At 37.6% G+C, this 17,428-nt stretch overlaps 1 protein-coding gene across 2 annotated transcripts in view; it reads right to left on the bottom strand.

Annotated features, from left to right (window-relative positions):
- The window catches only part of GLCCI1 (glucocorticoid induced 1), a 53,059-nt gene that overhangs the window by 18,373 nt on the left and 17,258 nt on the right, over positions 1-17,428 (bottom strand). For both annotated transcript variants that reach the window (XM_063151996.1, XM_063152004.1), the window contains exons 2-3: positions 14,586-14,737; positions 6,536-6,622 (exon numbers count right to left, since the gene is read on the bottom strand). In XM_063151996.1, the coding sequence (XP_063008066.1) occupies positions 6,536-6,622; positions 14,586-14,737 (239 nt within the window). The remainder of the gene's footprint in view (positions 1-6,535; positions 6,623-14,585; positions 14,738-17,428) is intronic.

Raw genomic sequence — 17,428 nt, 5'->3', positions numbered from 1 at the left:
ATACAACTGCATTACTTACACAGATGAGCCACATTTAGAGAACTGGGACACTAAACTCTTCACCAAAGGTAGAACTCAAGCAAAATATTGCAAGAAACTTTGCAGTCTAAAGAGGTATTTCATGTCTAAAAAAAATAAATCCATTTGTCTAGAAATTTCCCCTTCTCCTTGTAGAAGTTAGGAAATCTAACATATAGATGAAAAAACATGCAGGCAACTACTCTGGTAAATATACACACATTACAAATATTTATGTCTTACATTGGAATATTGAAGAATGGGGAGAACTGGGAAATAATCTTCATCTTCCCCTTTAAAAACAGAGGAGAAAAATGATGCCTGGATCAGAAGACAGCTGTGGACAGAGATGGCTGGCTATAAGAATAATCAGAAAGCAAGGAGAGTGCTGCATATAAATCTTTCATTTCTCTGTGCACTTCTTCCTAAGTCAAAAAGTTAAATACACTATTTTGTTTAATTTAGATGAAATACAGTTTCTGAGCTTTCCTCAAGAGAACACTCTGAAAAGAAAATATCTACGTAATACCACCTGAGAGATCTGACTGACTGATTTCTGTCACAAATAAGCTTGCAAATCTTTGGCAACATAGCCTCTCACTGCAAAATTTGCACAGTGAAAACTCTAAATGGGAGAGTGTTGATAGGCTGGTATGTCTCTAGGCTAGCCAAAAACCTTGAAGCTCTGATACTGTGAAAGGAATCAATGGATCCCTGGAATTTAGGGGTCTCTCAGCCACCTCAAGAGTATGTGTATTGTGGCAGTCAGTAGGTTCTTGACACTAACAAAGGAAAGAGTGCTTGGATCACTGAGGAGAAACAGAAGATGGAAAATTGTTGATTTGACTGTGTATCTGGAGCTGATACAATCTCTTAAGCCAAACAAGCAATACAGTGAAGAAACAGATGTGCCTTCTTAGATTATATATCCTTAGCCCTGAACTTGCAGGACCCTAGCTGTCCATGATGTTGCAGTTACTTTTGGACAAGAAAATGAGAAAGTAACACGGGTTTATAAAAAGGAATCTGCCATTTCCAATTTATCCTGCAGACCTGGGAGACAGAGGCTTGCTGGCACAGACAACCAGCAAGCTGGCAGTGTCAATGAGTACACCAAACCCACTGAACTGAATGATGCTCCATCTCTTCACCAAGGGGAGTCCACAGGCATTCTACCACTTGCTAATCTTGAAATTGCAATAGCTTTTTTCCTTCTACAAGATTATCTTTTAATTACCAATTATTTTCTATCTCAACCTGAAATAAAGCCAAGAGCAAATAGCTGTGCTAGCTTCCTCCAAGTTTATCTACAACTTCTTCTCAGGCAGCAGAAAAGTGCCAGAGCACCAAACATAAGCAAAATGATCTACAGTATGAGCTACACTAATTTTCACAAAATAAATAAAATTCATGGAGTAAGAGAAGAGTCTGAGACATATGCCTTGATGGCACCTGTTTTATCAATTATCTCAAAGAAACAGTAGATTCTGTCTCCTGGGCACTCAACTGGTGCAGCGAATATGAGCTAGGGAGTCTCTGTGCAAAGAAAATGGTGCCAAGTGAGTGGTATCAGGAAAACAGGCATTTAAAGATCCAGCATTAGACCAGATCTGTGCAAAGAAAATGGTGACAAGGAAGTGGCAGGAAAGGAACCATGTGCTGCACTGGGGAAACCAAAGGGCAGTAACAAAACCCTCAATTTTCACCAAGCAGCTGAGAACAGACAGGGTTTGGGACACCACTTCCCCCCCACGCCCAACTGCACGCAGTCTAACATAACTGAGCATTAGTGTGACTGGGGTGTACACAGTCATATTAAGGAACATATGCAAATCATCACAAAAACATCTAATCTGTATCCTAGAGCACCCACTTGTTGGAGATATTTAAGCCTTAGCCTTGCACATATGTGCCCTTAGATCCATTACACGTGAATAATTTTTGTTTACCAATTCAAATGCTCTCCCTGCCTACCTAACTTGAAGATGGTCAGAAGATTCTCCATAGAAAATACAGTTATTTTCTTCGAGGATACAGCTGAAAGTAAAACACAGCCAAAACAAAAAAAATCAAGGAATTCATCAAGGAGTAAACCTAACTTGAATGCTATTTCCAATGTTCGAAAGCTATTTGTTATCTAAAACTTTTTTGCTATATTTCAATGTATAAACATATATGGTAGTAAATTTCAAAAAAAATATATTTTAATTCACATTTGGCAAGTACTTTGATGTGACTGCATGGAGAGAGAAAACACAGCACAGATCTATGCACATTTCAAAAAAATTAAGAAAATTTTAGACTTTGCTCTTCCAAATGACTGTAGTCTGCAATGCTGCTGATGCAGTGGAAAGACTCTTCTTTTCACCTATTTTAAAGTAATTTATAAAAAAACCCCACCAACAAAAAACACTGAGAAAACACAAAGAGCAGTGCATCAGAAACCTACACAAAGTCATTCAGGGCACAAAGTCCTTCATGGTTTACTGTCAGCCAAAGGTAAGATGACCATCCAGGATTACTGAACAAACAAGTCAGGAAAATCTCCTATAAATATATTTTTTGCTTGCTAAGTTATTTCTATAGCTCAAAGCTGTACAACGAATAATATGAATTTTCTCTATGCCACTTGTGACATGCATGCAGTCTAATATAACTAATGGCACAAAATTGAGAAATAACCCAATTAGGTCAGTTCTTTACAACACTGGGATAATCTAAATACTCTGGTAATTTTTCCCTTTTGAAGGGACCTAGATGCAGACTAAGCTGAAGGAACATGACACACCCCACCATACCTCTCAAATGCTAATATTTACCAGTCACTAGGCTGCATTTCTACAGATCAGCCTACACAACATGGTAACTTCCTACTGCTGATCAAGCCACAAACTCCTTGTTAATGAGTGAGCTCCATCTCATTCATTAAATGTTTGTTAATAAACGAGTTAGCCAATAGGTCAAAGAGCAGAAGAAGCATTAAAAATTCTCCCTAAACCTTTCAATACAATCTTTCAATTGCTATATGAAAGCACATTAGGCATGCAAGCTCTCATATTCAATTCTCTTTTATTCCTAAGTCCTTTTTAAGTACTCTGTTAGAGCAAAAGGGACCTTCCAATGGGGGGCTGCTGCTGTCTGTGTAACAGACACAGCACAGAGAGCTGCTTAAGGGAAGTGAAATGTCAGCTGTCTGAAATATGTCTTTAAAAACCTATACAAAGGAAAAACTAATAGTTTTAAATAAAGGGTTTTTCCCAGTTCTGGGTAAATTCCAGTTCAGGGTAAGCTATAACTAAAATTGTCCCTGAACAACAACAAGAGCATTTCAAACTAATTATTCAGGTTGAAAAGGGAAAAAAATGAGTGTCCAGTATAAAGACTGACCACAGTCTTTATATCCCAGTCAAGACATATATCTACTGAAACAATGTTAAAGCAGTGTGGCATCATCTTAGACAAGTCACACTTAAGACTTCTTAAAATCAAGTAGTAGAGCCCTTCAGAATAAACAAATTCTTTAAAAGTAGATTTTGTTATGAAATGATTAAAGGAAAGTTTATATTGAGAGCTAAGGACTTCTAAATTTCTAATAGACTCCCAACAAGAAAGCAAATATAGATCTATTTTAGTGCTAGACAGCTTTAATCCTGACACACAGCTATTTCAATTAAGGGCAAAGTTTCACTACCCAAATTGAAATCCTTTTTGTAAGTGGCCATTCTGAATTCATTTGCTTGCTTGGATGTTTTCGCTTTAAAATCTTTAAAAAAGAGTTAGCAGTATTAAAGAAATTTATTTAATTTTAATAGTACTCCAATTAACCAAGGAAAAAACTAATTTTTGAACTTAAATGCACAATGTTATTTTATCAAAACCAGTAACTATCACACAAGCGTTTAGCTAGTTTACACTATCAATATATTAAAAAAATGCTAGAAATCATTACCATAAATTTTTGCAGTAAGAAAACATGAATACAAATTGCTAAAACAAGTCATGGAAACTGCCAACAGCTATCTACTTGTTTACTGTCAAATATTGTAACAAACAATTCAAAATTCTGAGCAGAATGTTACCTACACTACACATAAGAAATGCAGTTGCCCAGGAGAAGGTGATATTTTCATTTTCATTACTTATGCTCTTGCTTTCAGCTGCCAATAGCTTTGTCAGATGTCTACCATGCAACATTCTACTCTATCTCCTTCCCATCAGAGACTTCAGTAGAGGTGCTAGGGCTGTTTAAGAATGTGATTTAAAATGAAAGGGAGGGTGGAAGAGATTTTACCATTTTATGTGCCAAAGCACATTACTTTAAGCTTTTTACCTGCATGGTTCTGTTCTCCACTGTTTTGGATGAAAAAACCAAACATTTGCCTGAGGGTCCTTTATGCTGCAAATGTGCTCCTCTAGTCCTCTGGAACAATCTTTACATTTGGGGAAGCTTTGGCAAAAAGTTCAGTTTGCACATGTTCAAGAAAGATATCTGGAACTGGCAGCTACACTTGTTAACAATTCTGTCTCTCATGGGCTTTACAGTTTGTGTAACCACACTAGGGAATTTCTCCTTCCAGGAACTGGAGGTTAATGCGGCACAAAGAAACCGAGTGCACAGACACTGCTGGTATTGAACAAACACTTAACACCCACCACACAGGCTGACACTGAGGGAAAGGAACACGAAAGAGATAAAATAGAAGCCAAACAATGGATAACCAGAACTAACAAGGACCTGGAAGTTAAGAAAGTAAGAGCTCAAATAGGGCAGATGAATAGTGGCTGGATGATGCATGAAGTATGACATGGGTTATGAACCCAAGGAACTAGGAAGGTAAGAAAATTGGCCTGAGTAGCTGGAGAAAGGAAAACAGAGGAAGGGGAAGAACTGTATGCTGAAGAAGAAAAGGGTAGGTTTTGGGGTGAACAACCATCGCAAAGTTTGGATAGAAACAACTCTCTTCCACAGAACCCATTTTGTCTACTAACGCATTCTAGCAAAAAAAGGAACTGTGAAGCATATTGACCACACATTTCTTATCTTTCTCTTGTGGTCAGTACACCAAGAGGGTGGGAACCCAGCACAATGCATCACTGTTATCAAATGGCAGAGACTTGCTTACATGCTGAAGGATTCACTATCACTGACAGCCACAGGCCCGTGGTGAAGAGCTGCTTGTTGCACAAACTGATAGGAAACTGCCAGAGTATGAAGGATAGTCTCTCAGCAAAGGCAAGGAAACATTATCCTAGAGAAACAGATGCTACTCCTGTCTGTATGATCATTTCTTTGTGCTGGTAGGTAAAGTTTAAGCCAAAACTTATCAGACACAAAACTCCTTCCGCACTTATTTCTGGTCACTTAATCTGTGATTGTGAATGCTTCCTCACAGCTGCAGGTGAAGTCATCCAAGCAACTCAAGGCCCATGTACCAATACATCAAGGCTTCATAAGATGTATTCTGTGAGATGGGAACAGAAAACCCTCTTTTGATCAACCTATCTTTGGCCCGGGACTTCACCTTTACAAATGAGGCTATTGCCACCTGTGGATTGCAAGATTATTCCGTATTTGTCAAATGTGATTTTAAAATTTGAGGAATTAAACTTGCATCACTCCTTCTGACAATTATTCTATCAATGGGTGTCCACAAGAAGAATATATACTGCCTTTTAACTTCTTCTCCTTAGATAACCTATGCATTCCTTCTCATTTTTGAAGGCCCTATTCAACAGAGAGTCAGGAAAGAGCATGCAAAAAGCCCAGAGTAAGAGGGAAAAGTTCCATCATGGAAACATGCTGCAAGATTCATTTTTCTAAAAGAAAAGTGGAGTTCTTGAAGAGAGGACACACTCTTCCTGACACAGGCATGAGGCTGAATGTAGCCCCTTATAAGGTTCTGGACAGATTTAGTTACTCAAACTCTGGACAACATGGAGATAACTGGGACAAAAACTGAGATACTGTCATTTCAGCTAAGCTGGAGACCATTTTACTGTATCAACTTTCTCATAATGCAAATCCACTTTTTGTAGATTCTTTCTAGTTGCAATTGTAGTCCACAGCAAAATATTTATGATTAAAGACCATTTCAAGTACTCATACCATTACTGTATCAACACTTTTTTTGTAGAAGTGGTGTCCCCTCCATCTCCAACCTAAAATTTAAACAAAATTTCTGAGCAAGGATATGTGAACATACCATCTGACACTTGCTTCTTCCAGGAGAGCAGTGTTAAAGGTCAGAAAGCTAACTAACATTGAAAAAGAAGCTGGTTCCTCAAGGCTCACTCTGGCCACTCTTTCACAATCAACACTTCATAGTATTAAGGGAGGAAGTCCAACAAGCATAAAATAACAATCACTCTTCAAACAACTCTTAGACTGGGGGTAAAACCTGTTTCAAAAGCAAGAGAGGAGAGGGAAAGGGTGCAGTTTCCTGGACTCCAGATAGAGTTTAAAAAATGTCTTGGGCTTATCAAAACTTGAAAGGCTCCACTGTGCAAAACTTCTCACCTCTTTCAGCTGATCAGCACTTCCCCACGATGCCGAGCGCTGATGGGATCTCTTTTCTGCTCCCTCCTCGGCCCAACAGCTGGGGGTCTACAAAGGAAAAAAAAAAGAAAATATGGTGTACTGAGTTCTCCAGGTGAGAAAAACTCCTGGCACAAATTACTGCCTTACTCTTTAGGCAGTGTCAGAGTTATGTGAATAAATTTCAGAACCCAATATGCAGCACTAATAATCTCAATAAATAAAAAGCAATATAGAAAACAAAGCTTTGTAAACCTGCACTTACAAAGGATGACAATAATGCACATTACTGAAGAAGGAATCAGAGGCTGACAAAAAAACATTACCTGGCTGCTCCCACTGTGCTTTGGCATCCATGTCTACATTTCACTTAGTGGACAGATTTTAGAAATCCACAGCATTAAAAAAACTGTAGAACAAACTCAAGCCAGGATTCACTTCTCCCACCCGTCTTCCTCAACCACTGGACCACAGGACCAATCCCTTCTTGCTAACTCTGACTAGATAAGAGTTTTATACACCATTTATTACTTCTGGCTCCAACTTCCATGAGCAGCACAGTAACAAGCAAGCCTTTTCCAGCCATATCTCAAAGTCTGCAAGTATGGTGACTGTCCTTAAATGTAGGAACTAAAATTAAACCCCAAAGACTGAGAAGCATCAGAAAGCCCAAACTCTCAACCACTATGCTTATTTGCCACAAGGCTATAATGAAAATTGAGGTTATCCACCAGAATTCCTGAACAAGAGAGTCACAGGAACAATGGAAACATCTAAAATTCAGGAAGTTTGGGATATGAACTGTATGAAATTCAGTGCTATAGGCACATAAACATAAATCTGTTTATGGTGGGATTTTTTTCCCCAACAACTCCTACTAGTATTAGCTGACTCTTTCACAGTAAGTACACAAGAAATAAAACTGTACCACTGAAAATAACAATTTGTCCATGGAGTTTTTAAGGGAGGGGACCACTGCTAACACTTCTAGGGAGACAAAACACCAGCCCACAAGACAAACAGGATATAGGATCCACATGCCTGTGGGCCTTGTTCTCATGCATGCAAACCCTGCTCCTCCCCAGCTTCCCTTACTCTTGCTTCCCATCTAGGATGTGGAAGCTTCTGTAGTACCCACATGGATGCCAGAGACTGTTTGTTTGGCTGAGGGAGGAGGCTGGGCACCACTCTGGAGAACACCATCAAACCAAGCCCTTCAGCTGGTCCCTGCCCTGCAAGGGGAGCTGGGAGCAGCCCCAGGGCCAGGCCAGCCATGGCACAATCGAGCTCAGAACTGTAACTTCAGAGCATGGGCTGCACCTCCACCACCACCACACTGCCACGGTGTTACAGAGCCTACAGCCCAGCACCTAACCCATCAGTGCTAACATTTCATCTGCTCTGCCTCTGTGTGCACAGGCCTACAGAACCCTCCTGTGTTTTCTGCCACCCCTGCACTTTCCATGGTTTTGGTGGGGCTTTTTCTCTGTTATTTTTACACCACCAGTAATATTTCAACCAAAGACCCAGCAAGCTGTGTGGGTGACTAGAAAACCAAATGGAAAAAGTCAGTCTTGCAGTTTTTTTCATGACTGAAAAAGTAAATCCCTATATGAAAAGTTAAAAGTTCTGTGTACTTATTACATGGCTCTGTTATAAAACACCCACTTCTGTTAGGGTCTGGAGAAGATATCAGAAGATAATGTCGTTATGAAAAAAAATAATAAAATTAAATGTGAAAAGTTAAAACAGCAACTTAAACTATGTGAAAGATAAGGCAGACCCTCACAGCCAGGCAGCACTTAACGCTCCTGACCCAAAGCAGAGCCTCTGCCATATGCATGTGCTACCTGTGTGTGTGCATCTGCTTGCTCTGCATTTTAACAGAGCCACACTCTAAATAATTACTTGGTTTTGCAGATTCATCTCCCTGAAATCTGTGTGGAAGACATTCTGTTGGGTTCAAATGTTTTTTTAAACATTGAAGGAGCTTGCAGATTCCTACTAAACTAGTAAAAATGGGGAAAATGTTTTCCTTTTTTAAAATCAGAGGCTTTCACAATCTGTTACAATTTACTTTGCAATTTAAATTGCTCTTACAATATTTTACTATATCCGAGTACAGCTGGAACCATATCCTCACATGACACCAGCAATAAAAAGGCAATTCCAAGAAAATTTATCTTCTAAAGAATGTCTTCTGAATACAGCACTGCTCCACCATTTGGGGAACACCAGGATGAAGCAGAACCAGGCAGTTTGGAGGCCTAAATACTTACCTGTAGTGCAGAAGGGTGTACCAGGGATCACTATAAGCTCATATCCTTTCACCTACAGCTTAATAAACTGAAAAGATATCAAGAATCTAAAAAGCCAAACTGACTTTCTCAATACAGAGAAGTAAACTGTTAAAAACCAAAACAAATATGTAGAACACACAAGCCTGACTGTATTTTTAATAAACAGATATTGATCCAGATAGCAAGAACAAACACAAAATAACATCAACCCCTAAAGACCTTCATCAACACTACCACTGACTGCTAGGAGAGAGAGGTGGGAATCCTTATAGTACAGAGGATCTATTCAGAAGTCAAAAATAAAAATCAGAAAATATCTATTCACTTAATACTAAATTTTGTACTTGTTAAGAATGCTTTGACATTCTCTTCCAATGAAATAGCATCCCCCTCGAGACAAGCACTACATGGATGCTTTCAGCCCCTGGTAAACTGAGTCAAGACACAACCTGCAAAGGATACGTACACAGTATACAGGGGACAGACTATCTGTGAACCCCATTTTACCTGCAGTATTAGATTACAAACATTGTATGGTGCTCCTAGCACAGTACTGAAATCAGACAGTGTTACATTTATGGACTATTTAGAGGCAAATTTAAAAAAGAAAAAGCTTTACAAAAATAATACAACATAAGTGGTTACTAGAATATTATTACAAGGTAGTCTTCTTTAAACCCTGGAAATTGCTGCTTGCACTATGCTGTAATGCACATTAAATGAAGAATAATTTTGAGTTTGTAACAACAAATCTTTGTATTCAAGCAAAAGCTTTTAAAAAACAAACAGAAGCATCCCAGACTTGTTGTATTCAAACAGAAATTCTGCTTTTCTAAGGTTAGGTTATGTATGAACACCTCATATCTCACTTAAATGTTGTCATTTAGATCACAAATAAGATGGGGGTGTGTAGCACCCACAATCTTTCACATTTCACGGAAATTGTTTTCTCATCTTTTTTACAACTTCCACAAAACAAGCCTATCAATGGTAGCCTTCATTTGAAGCTGCAAGTGTACTCTTGAAGTGTTAAACATATGAAAAAAAATAACTTTGAAGCTGGAATGTAATTCAGAATTGTATTAGAAGAAAAATTTCTGAATCACAAACAAAACCACAGTTACTGCACTTCAAGTCAGAGAGAGGGTGAGAGTACCTCCCACAGTAAGAGATGTCAGGCACTATCTCTGAAACTGGTAACATTTCAGAGCATCACAGAAGTGATGCACTGAATTTCATGACAAAGGATTAGTCCTGCAAGGCCACACTAAGAAGCTAAGATTTTAGGGGGAGATCCTTGAAAACACTGGATAATGCATGCTGCAGCTACAAGACACGGATCCCTTGTTTTCAAGATGTTAAGGTTTGTGGTCCATTTCAGCTGACACATGGAATAGGACATGCTCAGAATGCCACATCTCCTTGTTCTCTTCAGCCTTCATGTAAATCACAATTACCATAGTTCTAATTCACCCAGCCTGGTAGAGATCAGCTATTCTTCCAACACATTTGGTAACCCTGCCTTGCTTTTCCATCCATGCCAGGGACATACACCTACATTCTTTCCACTTAGATTAGAATGACTGCATAGCATACCAAGCTACCTAAACCTAAAATAATACTGTGTTACCTTAAGTATCTCATATTTATTGCCAGCCTTTCACTCCAATTACTACATCCAGCCTGCACTCTGGAATATCTACATATGTCTATGCTTTACAGGGGAAGCAACATGTTTTTGAAAAACTTCCACATTCAAAAGAAACCCAATGGCAGCACTAGAAGATAAAAACTGATGTGTTTTCAGGTATTTCTAAAGCATTCAAAAGCCATTAGAAACTTTACAAAGAGAAATTGCCTAGTTAGAAGTCAATTTGACTGCAGATGATCACTCTTTAACATCAGACAGGTTAAGTCAGAATGACAAATTCACAGCTCTATGACATATCTTATTCCCTGTCCTTTCTGCCAATATACATCATTAAAATATCCCACAAAAATCAATTATAACTAATACACCAGTAAAAAAGCGTCATGGAATTGAGCCTCTTTGTTTATGTCTCTTAATATTACAGAAAAAAAAAATCTACCCAGAAGAAAAAAAACTGCCTAATGACAGCTAGCTACATTAAAGCCTTGATCTACCCATAAGAAAAACATGTTTTAGCCTAAAAACTCTGCATTATTCTCTAGGTTAGAGAGAAATAAAAATTCTGAAAGGCATTTTGCAAACTTTCTTCAGTTTCATTTGTTCCATACCTAATTGCCATATACAATGAGAAAAACTGGATTCCAATATTGCTGGATGTGCCTAAGTCATCAACTGGAAATCACTGGATAATCAAATGCCACTAGGCCATTTGTTTGTTTCTTTCTATTATTTAGATTGAGAAAGACTCCATGACAAACTTTAACTGACAATACTTTTGTTATGACATCAACATCATGTTTCTTTTTAATCTCTTTTTTTAATTTTATAAATATATTTTAAATTACATAGCTACTGCCAAAAAATTATATTTATTAATTCTGACAATTATCCAAATGTTTCTGAAGATTCCAAGGTTAGACAGCCATTTCAACATTGAGTTGTTCTTTACACTATGAAGGGGGAAATACTTCAATGATGAAGCATAAAGAAGTGGTGTACAAAATTGTTCCATCAGTGCTCCCAAAAGAGACAGAAAAATGGGGAAAGAAATTATACTGAGTTTTAAATGGCCTTAATGAAAAGTTCAGATTTTACACAAGGAAAGGAAAGTAGGACAATGGAGGAACTCAGAAGGGGATCAAAAAGTATACCAACACAAGTAACTTCTTATAATAAGAAGTTTACCTGCATTTCTGAAATACTTAAAACACTACTAAATAAAATTGCATACCTCTGGTTATCCAAAATGTGGTGTTCCTTAAAGATCAGCCAGTTGCATGTATATGCACATATACACACACGAACATACACACAGAATTCTGAGAAATACTGAATTGTACAAATGCCATATTGCAGTGTTACAGTGCATTTTTCCAAAAGCAAACAACCACTTCTCTTCTGTACTTTCAGTCAAAACACTCGGGGCAAGTGAGAGACACAGAAATATGAACTGTGGTTCCTTTTCTCCAAGATATGACAAACTAAACCAAGCAGAATTCTGTTCCCTCCCTTCTATTATGAAGAAGAAACATTTTATTCATGAGTACTATACAAGCTGAAAGAATTTAAGTGGAAACAAGGATTTGGAATAAAGCTCATTAAAGGCTCATCTGATCACCAAGAAGACCAGAAACTCTCTCTTCTTTAAAAAACAAGAATTCTAAGAAAGTTGGAACAGCCATAATCACCAACATAATAAAACCGAACAAAATTTGGATTTTAGGTTAACATTTAATTAGGAACAAAATATACCCTTGAAAGAGAAATAATTATTCCACCTACAATGTAGTCATACTGACAACATTGTTCTTGAATTTAGAAGCAAAACAAGAGCTTATTCTCCAATGAAACGTGCTCACACAGAAAAATGGTTTATTGATTTTCATCAACTTCTTTTTATTTAACTTAATTTGCTATGCATGCATCCTATCAACAACTTGGAACTCATCCTCAGGTCTTGAAATTAGATATACTTCAAACAACACAGAGCTCAAACAACAAAAACCCAGACACACACCAAAAAGTAAGACAATGTTTTATGATCATCTACAGCCTCCCTAGTGAGCATTTTATTTGGGGAAAAAACCAACACAAAAAAAAAAACAAAAACCCACAAACAAAAAAAAAAAAAACAAAAACAAAACCTGCCCAAAAAAAACCCCAAAAACAAAAACAAAACCCCACCAAACAAAAAAAGCCCTCCAGCTGGAAATCACTGTGCATATCAATATGCTTGTTCCATTTTACATATTCATAGTCCCAAGTAGTGACTCAACTTAAGCACTGATAAATGGTTGAGTCTGGCACAATTTGAATAAAAAGACAGCTAACAGAATTCCATGCTGGAAAATATCCACAAATGCAAACCTTGAGATCTACCTGCTCCTACCCCTTTGAAATAATACTTCATTTTGTAATGACAACAGTATGCTTTTCCTCTCTTTTATACTTGATTATGCTGAAAAAGTAAAATTTCAGTTTTAGTTTCTGAATGAGGCAAAGGGAGGCAGTCAAACATTCACATAACCTGAACGCTTACTTGAGCTCACTAGGAAAGCAATTTTACTGCCAAATACTTGGAGCTGAAATATTTATAGAACAGTTTGTTTATCTTTTCTGTAACTAGTGAAAATGCTTGTTTCTGAATGTTTAAATATTCTAAATTTTCTATTCAAAAGGGTATTTGTAAAGATTGATATGGATATGCATTTTAAGAGAGGGGTTGAGAAATACAGTAACTACAAAGGTTTCAAAACAGAAAGACTTTAAAGGCATAGTATTTTGAAAAGAAGGCATCTTGAAAATAAATCCAGGATTAAGGGCTTTTTAAGTAGATCTTTTGTGACAGTAAATATGACTGCTGTTTTTTGGCTAAAACTTACTGTCTCATTTCAAAATAAGCAGGACATGAAGACAGCCTTTTCCAAAAGTTCCACATTACAGTTTCTAAAAATTTTCTTGGAACATTTTAATCATCAGTTTCTCAAATTCATTAAGTAAGATTTCTGAAACATACAGACCCATTTTTTTTCTTTTCTAAGCATTCTGTACTTATCTTTACCCCATTAAAGAGTTTCCTGTGCCACACAACACCATATTTTAGAGATGAGGAAACTTCTATATACATTCCAACTTGTCCTGAGAAACTCAGAATTACACAAAAGACTAGATTCATAGAATCTATTTCAAGACCCATGATAACTATGGATCAGAATCGTGGCACAAGAGATAAATAACTGATTCAACAACCAAACCTACATGGCCTGTTAGATTGAAACTAGAACTAAAGAGAGCTAGTTTCTTCTAGTTTCCAATTCAGTTTGCAAGACAAACTCAGATGGCTTATTCCAAACCTCAAAAGTACTGCTGGAAAAAAGAATGCAGCTCCTTTGATAATAACTGGGGAGGGGTGGTTAGAATTATGTATTTTTAATCTGTCTGATAGTGATCATCTTTGCAGGCAACAAGCTCCAGCACAAGGAGGAAGCAGGCAAGAAAGAACATTCACCTTTTTAGCCAAAGAGCACTGGAGCAGCAGAATGCCCCAGCAACCTACCTGCCAGAGGGTCCTGCTAAGGACAGAGCCCTGAAGAGAATCCAAGGCTATCACAAGAGTATCCGGCCATGAATAACCTCAGTGGCCTTCCCTCAGTCCCACACACACAGACAAACACACAGTTTTTGAGACTGACAGATTTATTACCATGATTCAGTAAAATCTTTTGGTTTGTCAGCCACTGTTACATGGATGCTTTTTCTTAAGTAACACTCAGCGGAATTTTGCATATAGCAGCTTTAAAATAGACCAGATACAAGGCTGAGATTGGTATCTGCTTATTTAGCCTCAATAGATCTGCCCACATTGAGAAAATTATTTCTAACAACTGTTTTCTAAAACCATAAAAATATTATCCTCACATACGATGTTACTGCATTGGCAAAGATTAAAAAAAACTACTGTAACTTATTTTAGGATTTCATATTTCTAATAAAATTAGGTGAATCCACATTTCTTCAGAATTAAATTGAGTAGACATCAATTATATGAAACATCTCTGTTGTCTTGTTTTACTGCTTTTACCTGAGTAGATTTATCTTTCATACATGAAGGGTAGTGTACATGGGGATCACGTGGCCACTGTCCTGTGAGGTAAGGTCCTGTTATTGTGTCCAAAGAAGAAGTTCGCCTTATGGTACCAGAAGTTCTGATTTGCTGGGATTTTGGCCTGTCCACTGTAGAAAACCAGAACAAAATCAACAAAAAAGTCAGGCTAAATTTGATGTGAAATGTTAAAAGCTAGCTATGACACACAATGGCAAGAACACATCAGAAACCTTTGTCTAAATGCCAAGCTGAAAAGAATGCCATCACATCAAAGCAAATACATCAGACAAAAAAAAAAAAAACAGAAAAGGGAAAATGTAACAGTTACAAAAACCCCAATGCTTAAGGTGCTCATATCTGCAAAGAACTGGGCTACTTATGATAGCTATGTATTTTCATCAGCAAAAACACCAAGCAAATTTAAATACAGTGATGATGCGACTCAGGGAAGCCAGACATGCAGAAATAGAAAATACAGCATAGCACTTTTTAAGTCAGCTTGCTTAGCTTTGTAAATATTAAAATACAAATCATGAGAAAAATCGTGGTTGTTAAGAGGATGCATATCTGATTTATCCTCTTTTCCATATTATTTCATAATTTAAATCAATTCCATATTATTTACAAGATCCTTAGCAGGCCTTAGCAAGCTGAGAGTGCGATTCCATCTTTCCCTCTGACAGAGTGCTGGTCAGAGCAGCTGCCTTGTTTGTTTTCACTCATCATTGTGCCTGCAGTCCTCGACTCCTCCCTGTACTTTTCTTGCCATACACCCAGATCATGGAACACTTTTCCTTGCATTTCACTTGGAGAGCAAAGTGCAGGGTGATTCACAAGATTGATGTGGGAAAGAACAGAATTTTATGGCATGCTCTCTGGATTATCTTTGTCTGCTTTGTCCTTTAGGCAAAATTACTTCATTTTCTAGACTTCACATTAGCCAACCTAAGCCCTACATGGCAGCTACAGGCTGTTCTGCTCACTTCTACTAAAAGACATTCACAAGTGAGATAACTTCCAAGCTAATCACGTGCAAAGCACTAATCTGACCCACCAAAAGCTTACTGAGTGCTCAGAACCTGAGAGCAGACCTGGTGGCACAATTCTGAGTCCAAACATGGCCACTGGCCTTCACAAGTATTTTCTATTTGTGTATCACCTAGGACTGATGGATCTCAAAAGGCAGAGTCCATCATCAATGTGATATACAGCATTCAGCACAATTAGGGCATAGCTTGCACCAATACAGTATGCTATAGTATGATATATGAAGACACTATTAAACCAGACCATTTTAGACAAATATATAGACTTGCTGAAACACTGCATTAGCTACTCATTTTAGGTGAAGGATTCTAAATAATGCTGTGAATTGGACATGATGTAATGTATCATGCTGACTTTTACACTATAATTATTCTGACTGCCTTATCTATAAATCAAATCTCTACCGTATCTAACAGATCTATCCATAGGATTCCAATTGTGACAAACCTACATTTTCAGAAAGATCCTTGAACTATTAAAAGTAAATAAGTCTGAAATTCAAAACAGAGATGACAAACTTCAAAAATTAAAGTAGTGTTTACATTTGTGCTGAAACACAAGTATATTTAATGGGTAAAAAGCTACAAAGAATTCTTCCAACATTCCCTGTCATGCTATGGCACTATGCTACTCTCTCAGCCCAGGTTTTGCAAGTTTCTCAAAAAAACACCTTTTAAAACAAGTCAAAACAATACACAAGATAATGTTTGAAGATGAGGAAGTAAGGACTAAACTCAAGAAAACACAAGCTCAAAAGATACAACAAAATATATACAACCAGACAATTAGCTAAGGTTTGTAACTTGTTCTACACCCAGAGGAAAGGCAACAGAAATCCCAACATTAACAACTAAAATAATGCCATTAAAACTGAAGAGAAATCTACACCACCAAAAATTACTTGTTTTGTTTTTCTATGGGCATCTTGGAAGTGGACTGCAAGACATTGTCAAGCCTTAAAGCTGAGAGAAGAAAAAGTTCCATATGTGTTTTCCAAAGTCCCTACTATTCATCAATGTTTCTCCGAATTAAGCAAATAAACCACTTCTCAACTGCATAAACCAATTCAAGTTAATGCTAATTTAATGCCATCCCTATTCCACCATCATCTGCGCTCCCTCCATCTCCTTTGAGATGGCATGCACAGACAGATGTGTGAATTCATCTGGCAAAATAATTCACTGAGTTAAACATAATGAAAACTAAAGCGCACCCCCTAAAGTCATAAACACAGGGTTTTCCCCACTACAGCAGAGTTGGCACAACATAATGGGCAGAAACCACCAGGAGAGCTAGAAGGGCAGCAGCCCTCTGGTCTGTTCAATAACAGTTTTGGTTCCTCACCTCTTATGATGTATCGTTAGAACATAAAAAATAAAGGAGAAGGGATCTATAAGCATGACATTTGAAGGAACTTTTGCAAATTAGCATATGACAGTGTCTTGGGTAGTAATAAAATAATCATGGGATGCCCTGGAGAGCATCAATGTACTGGACCCCAACAGTGGCAGATCAGGTCAGCTTCAGTAGTTTCCTAAACATTAGAACTGCTCTCAGGGTGTATTTCTTAGTCTTGCTTTTCTCACCTCAGCATACGTCTGGCTTCCCACTACTCTAGGAAGGTACTACATTACAATTCTTCCCAAATTTTCATTACCAATGGAATGTTGATGCTAGTATAATGAATACCCTTCTCCAGCCCAAATCACTTTCTCCGGCTGGAAACTTCATGCTTCAGTTTTCTCAGTGAATCAAAACATCTGAAGTGCTTC

Source organism: Melospiza melodia, chromosome 1 (assembly GCF_035770615.1).
Source record: "Melospiza melodia melodia isolate bMelMel2 chromosome 1, bMelMel2.pri, whole genome shotgun sequence".
Classification (NCBI taxonomy): Eukaryota; Metazoa; Chordata; class Aves; order Passeriformes; family Passerellidae; genus Melospiza; species Melospiza melodia.
The sequence above is the reverse complement of the archived record's forward strand: the minus strand, read 5'-3'. Positions and strand labels throughout refer to the sequence as shown.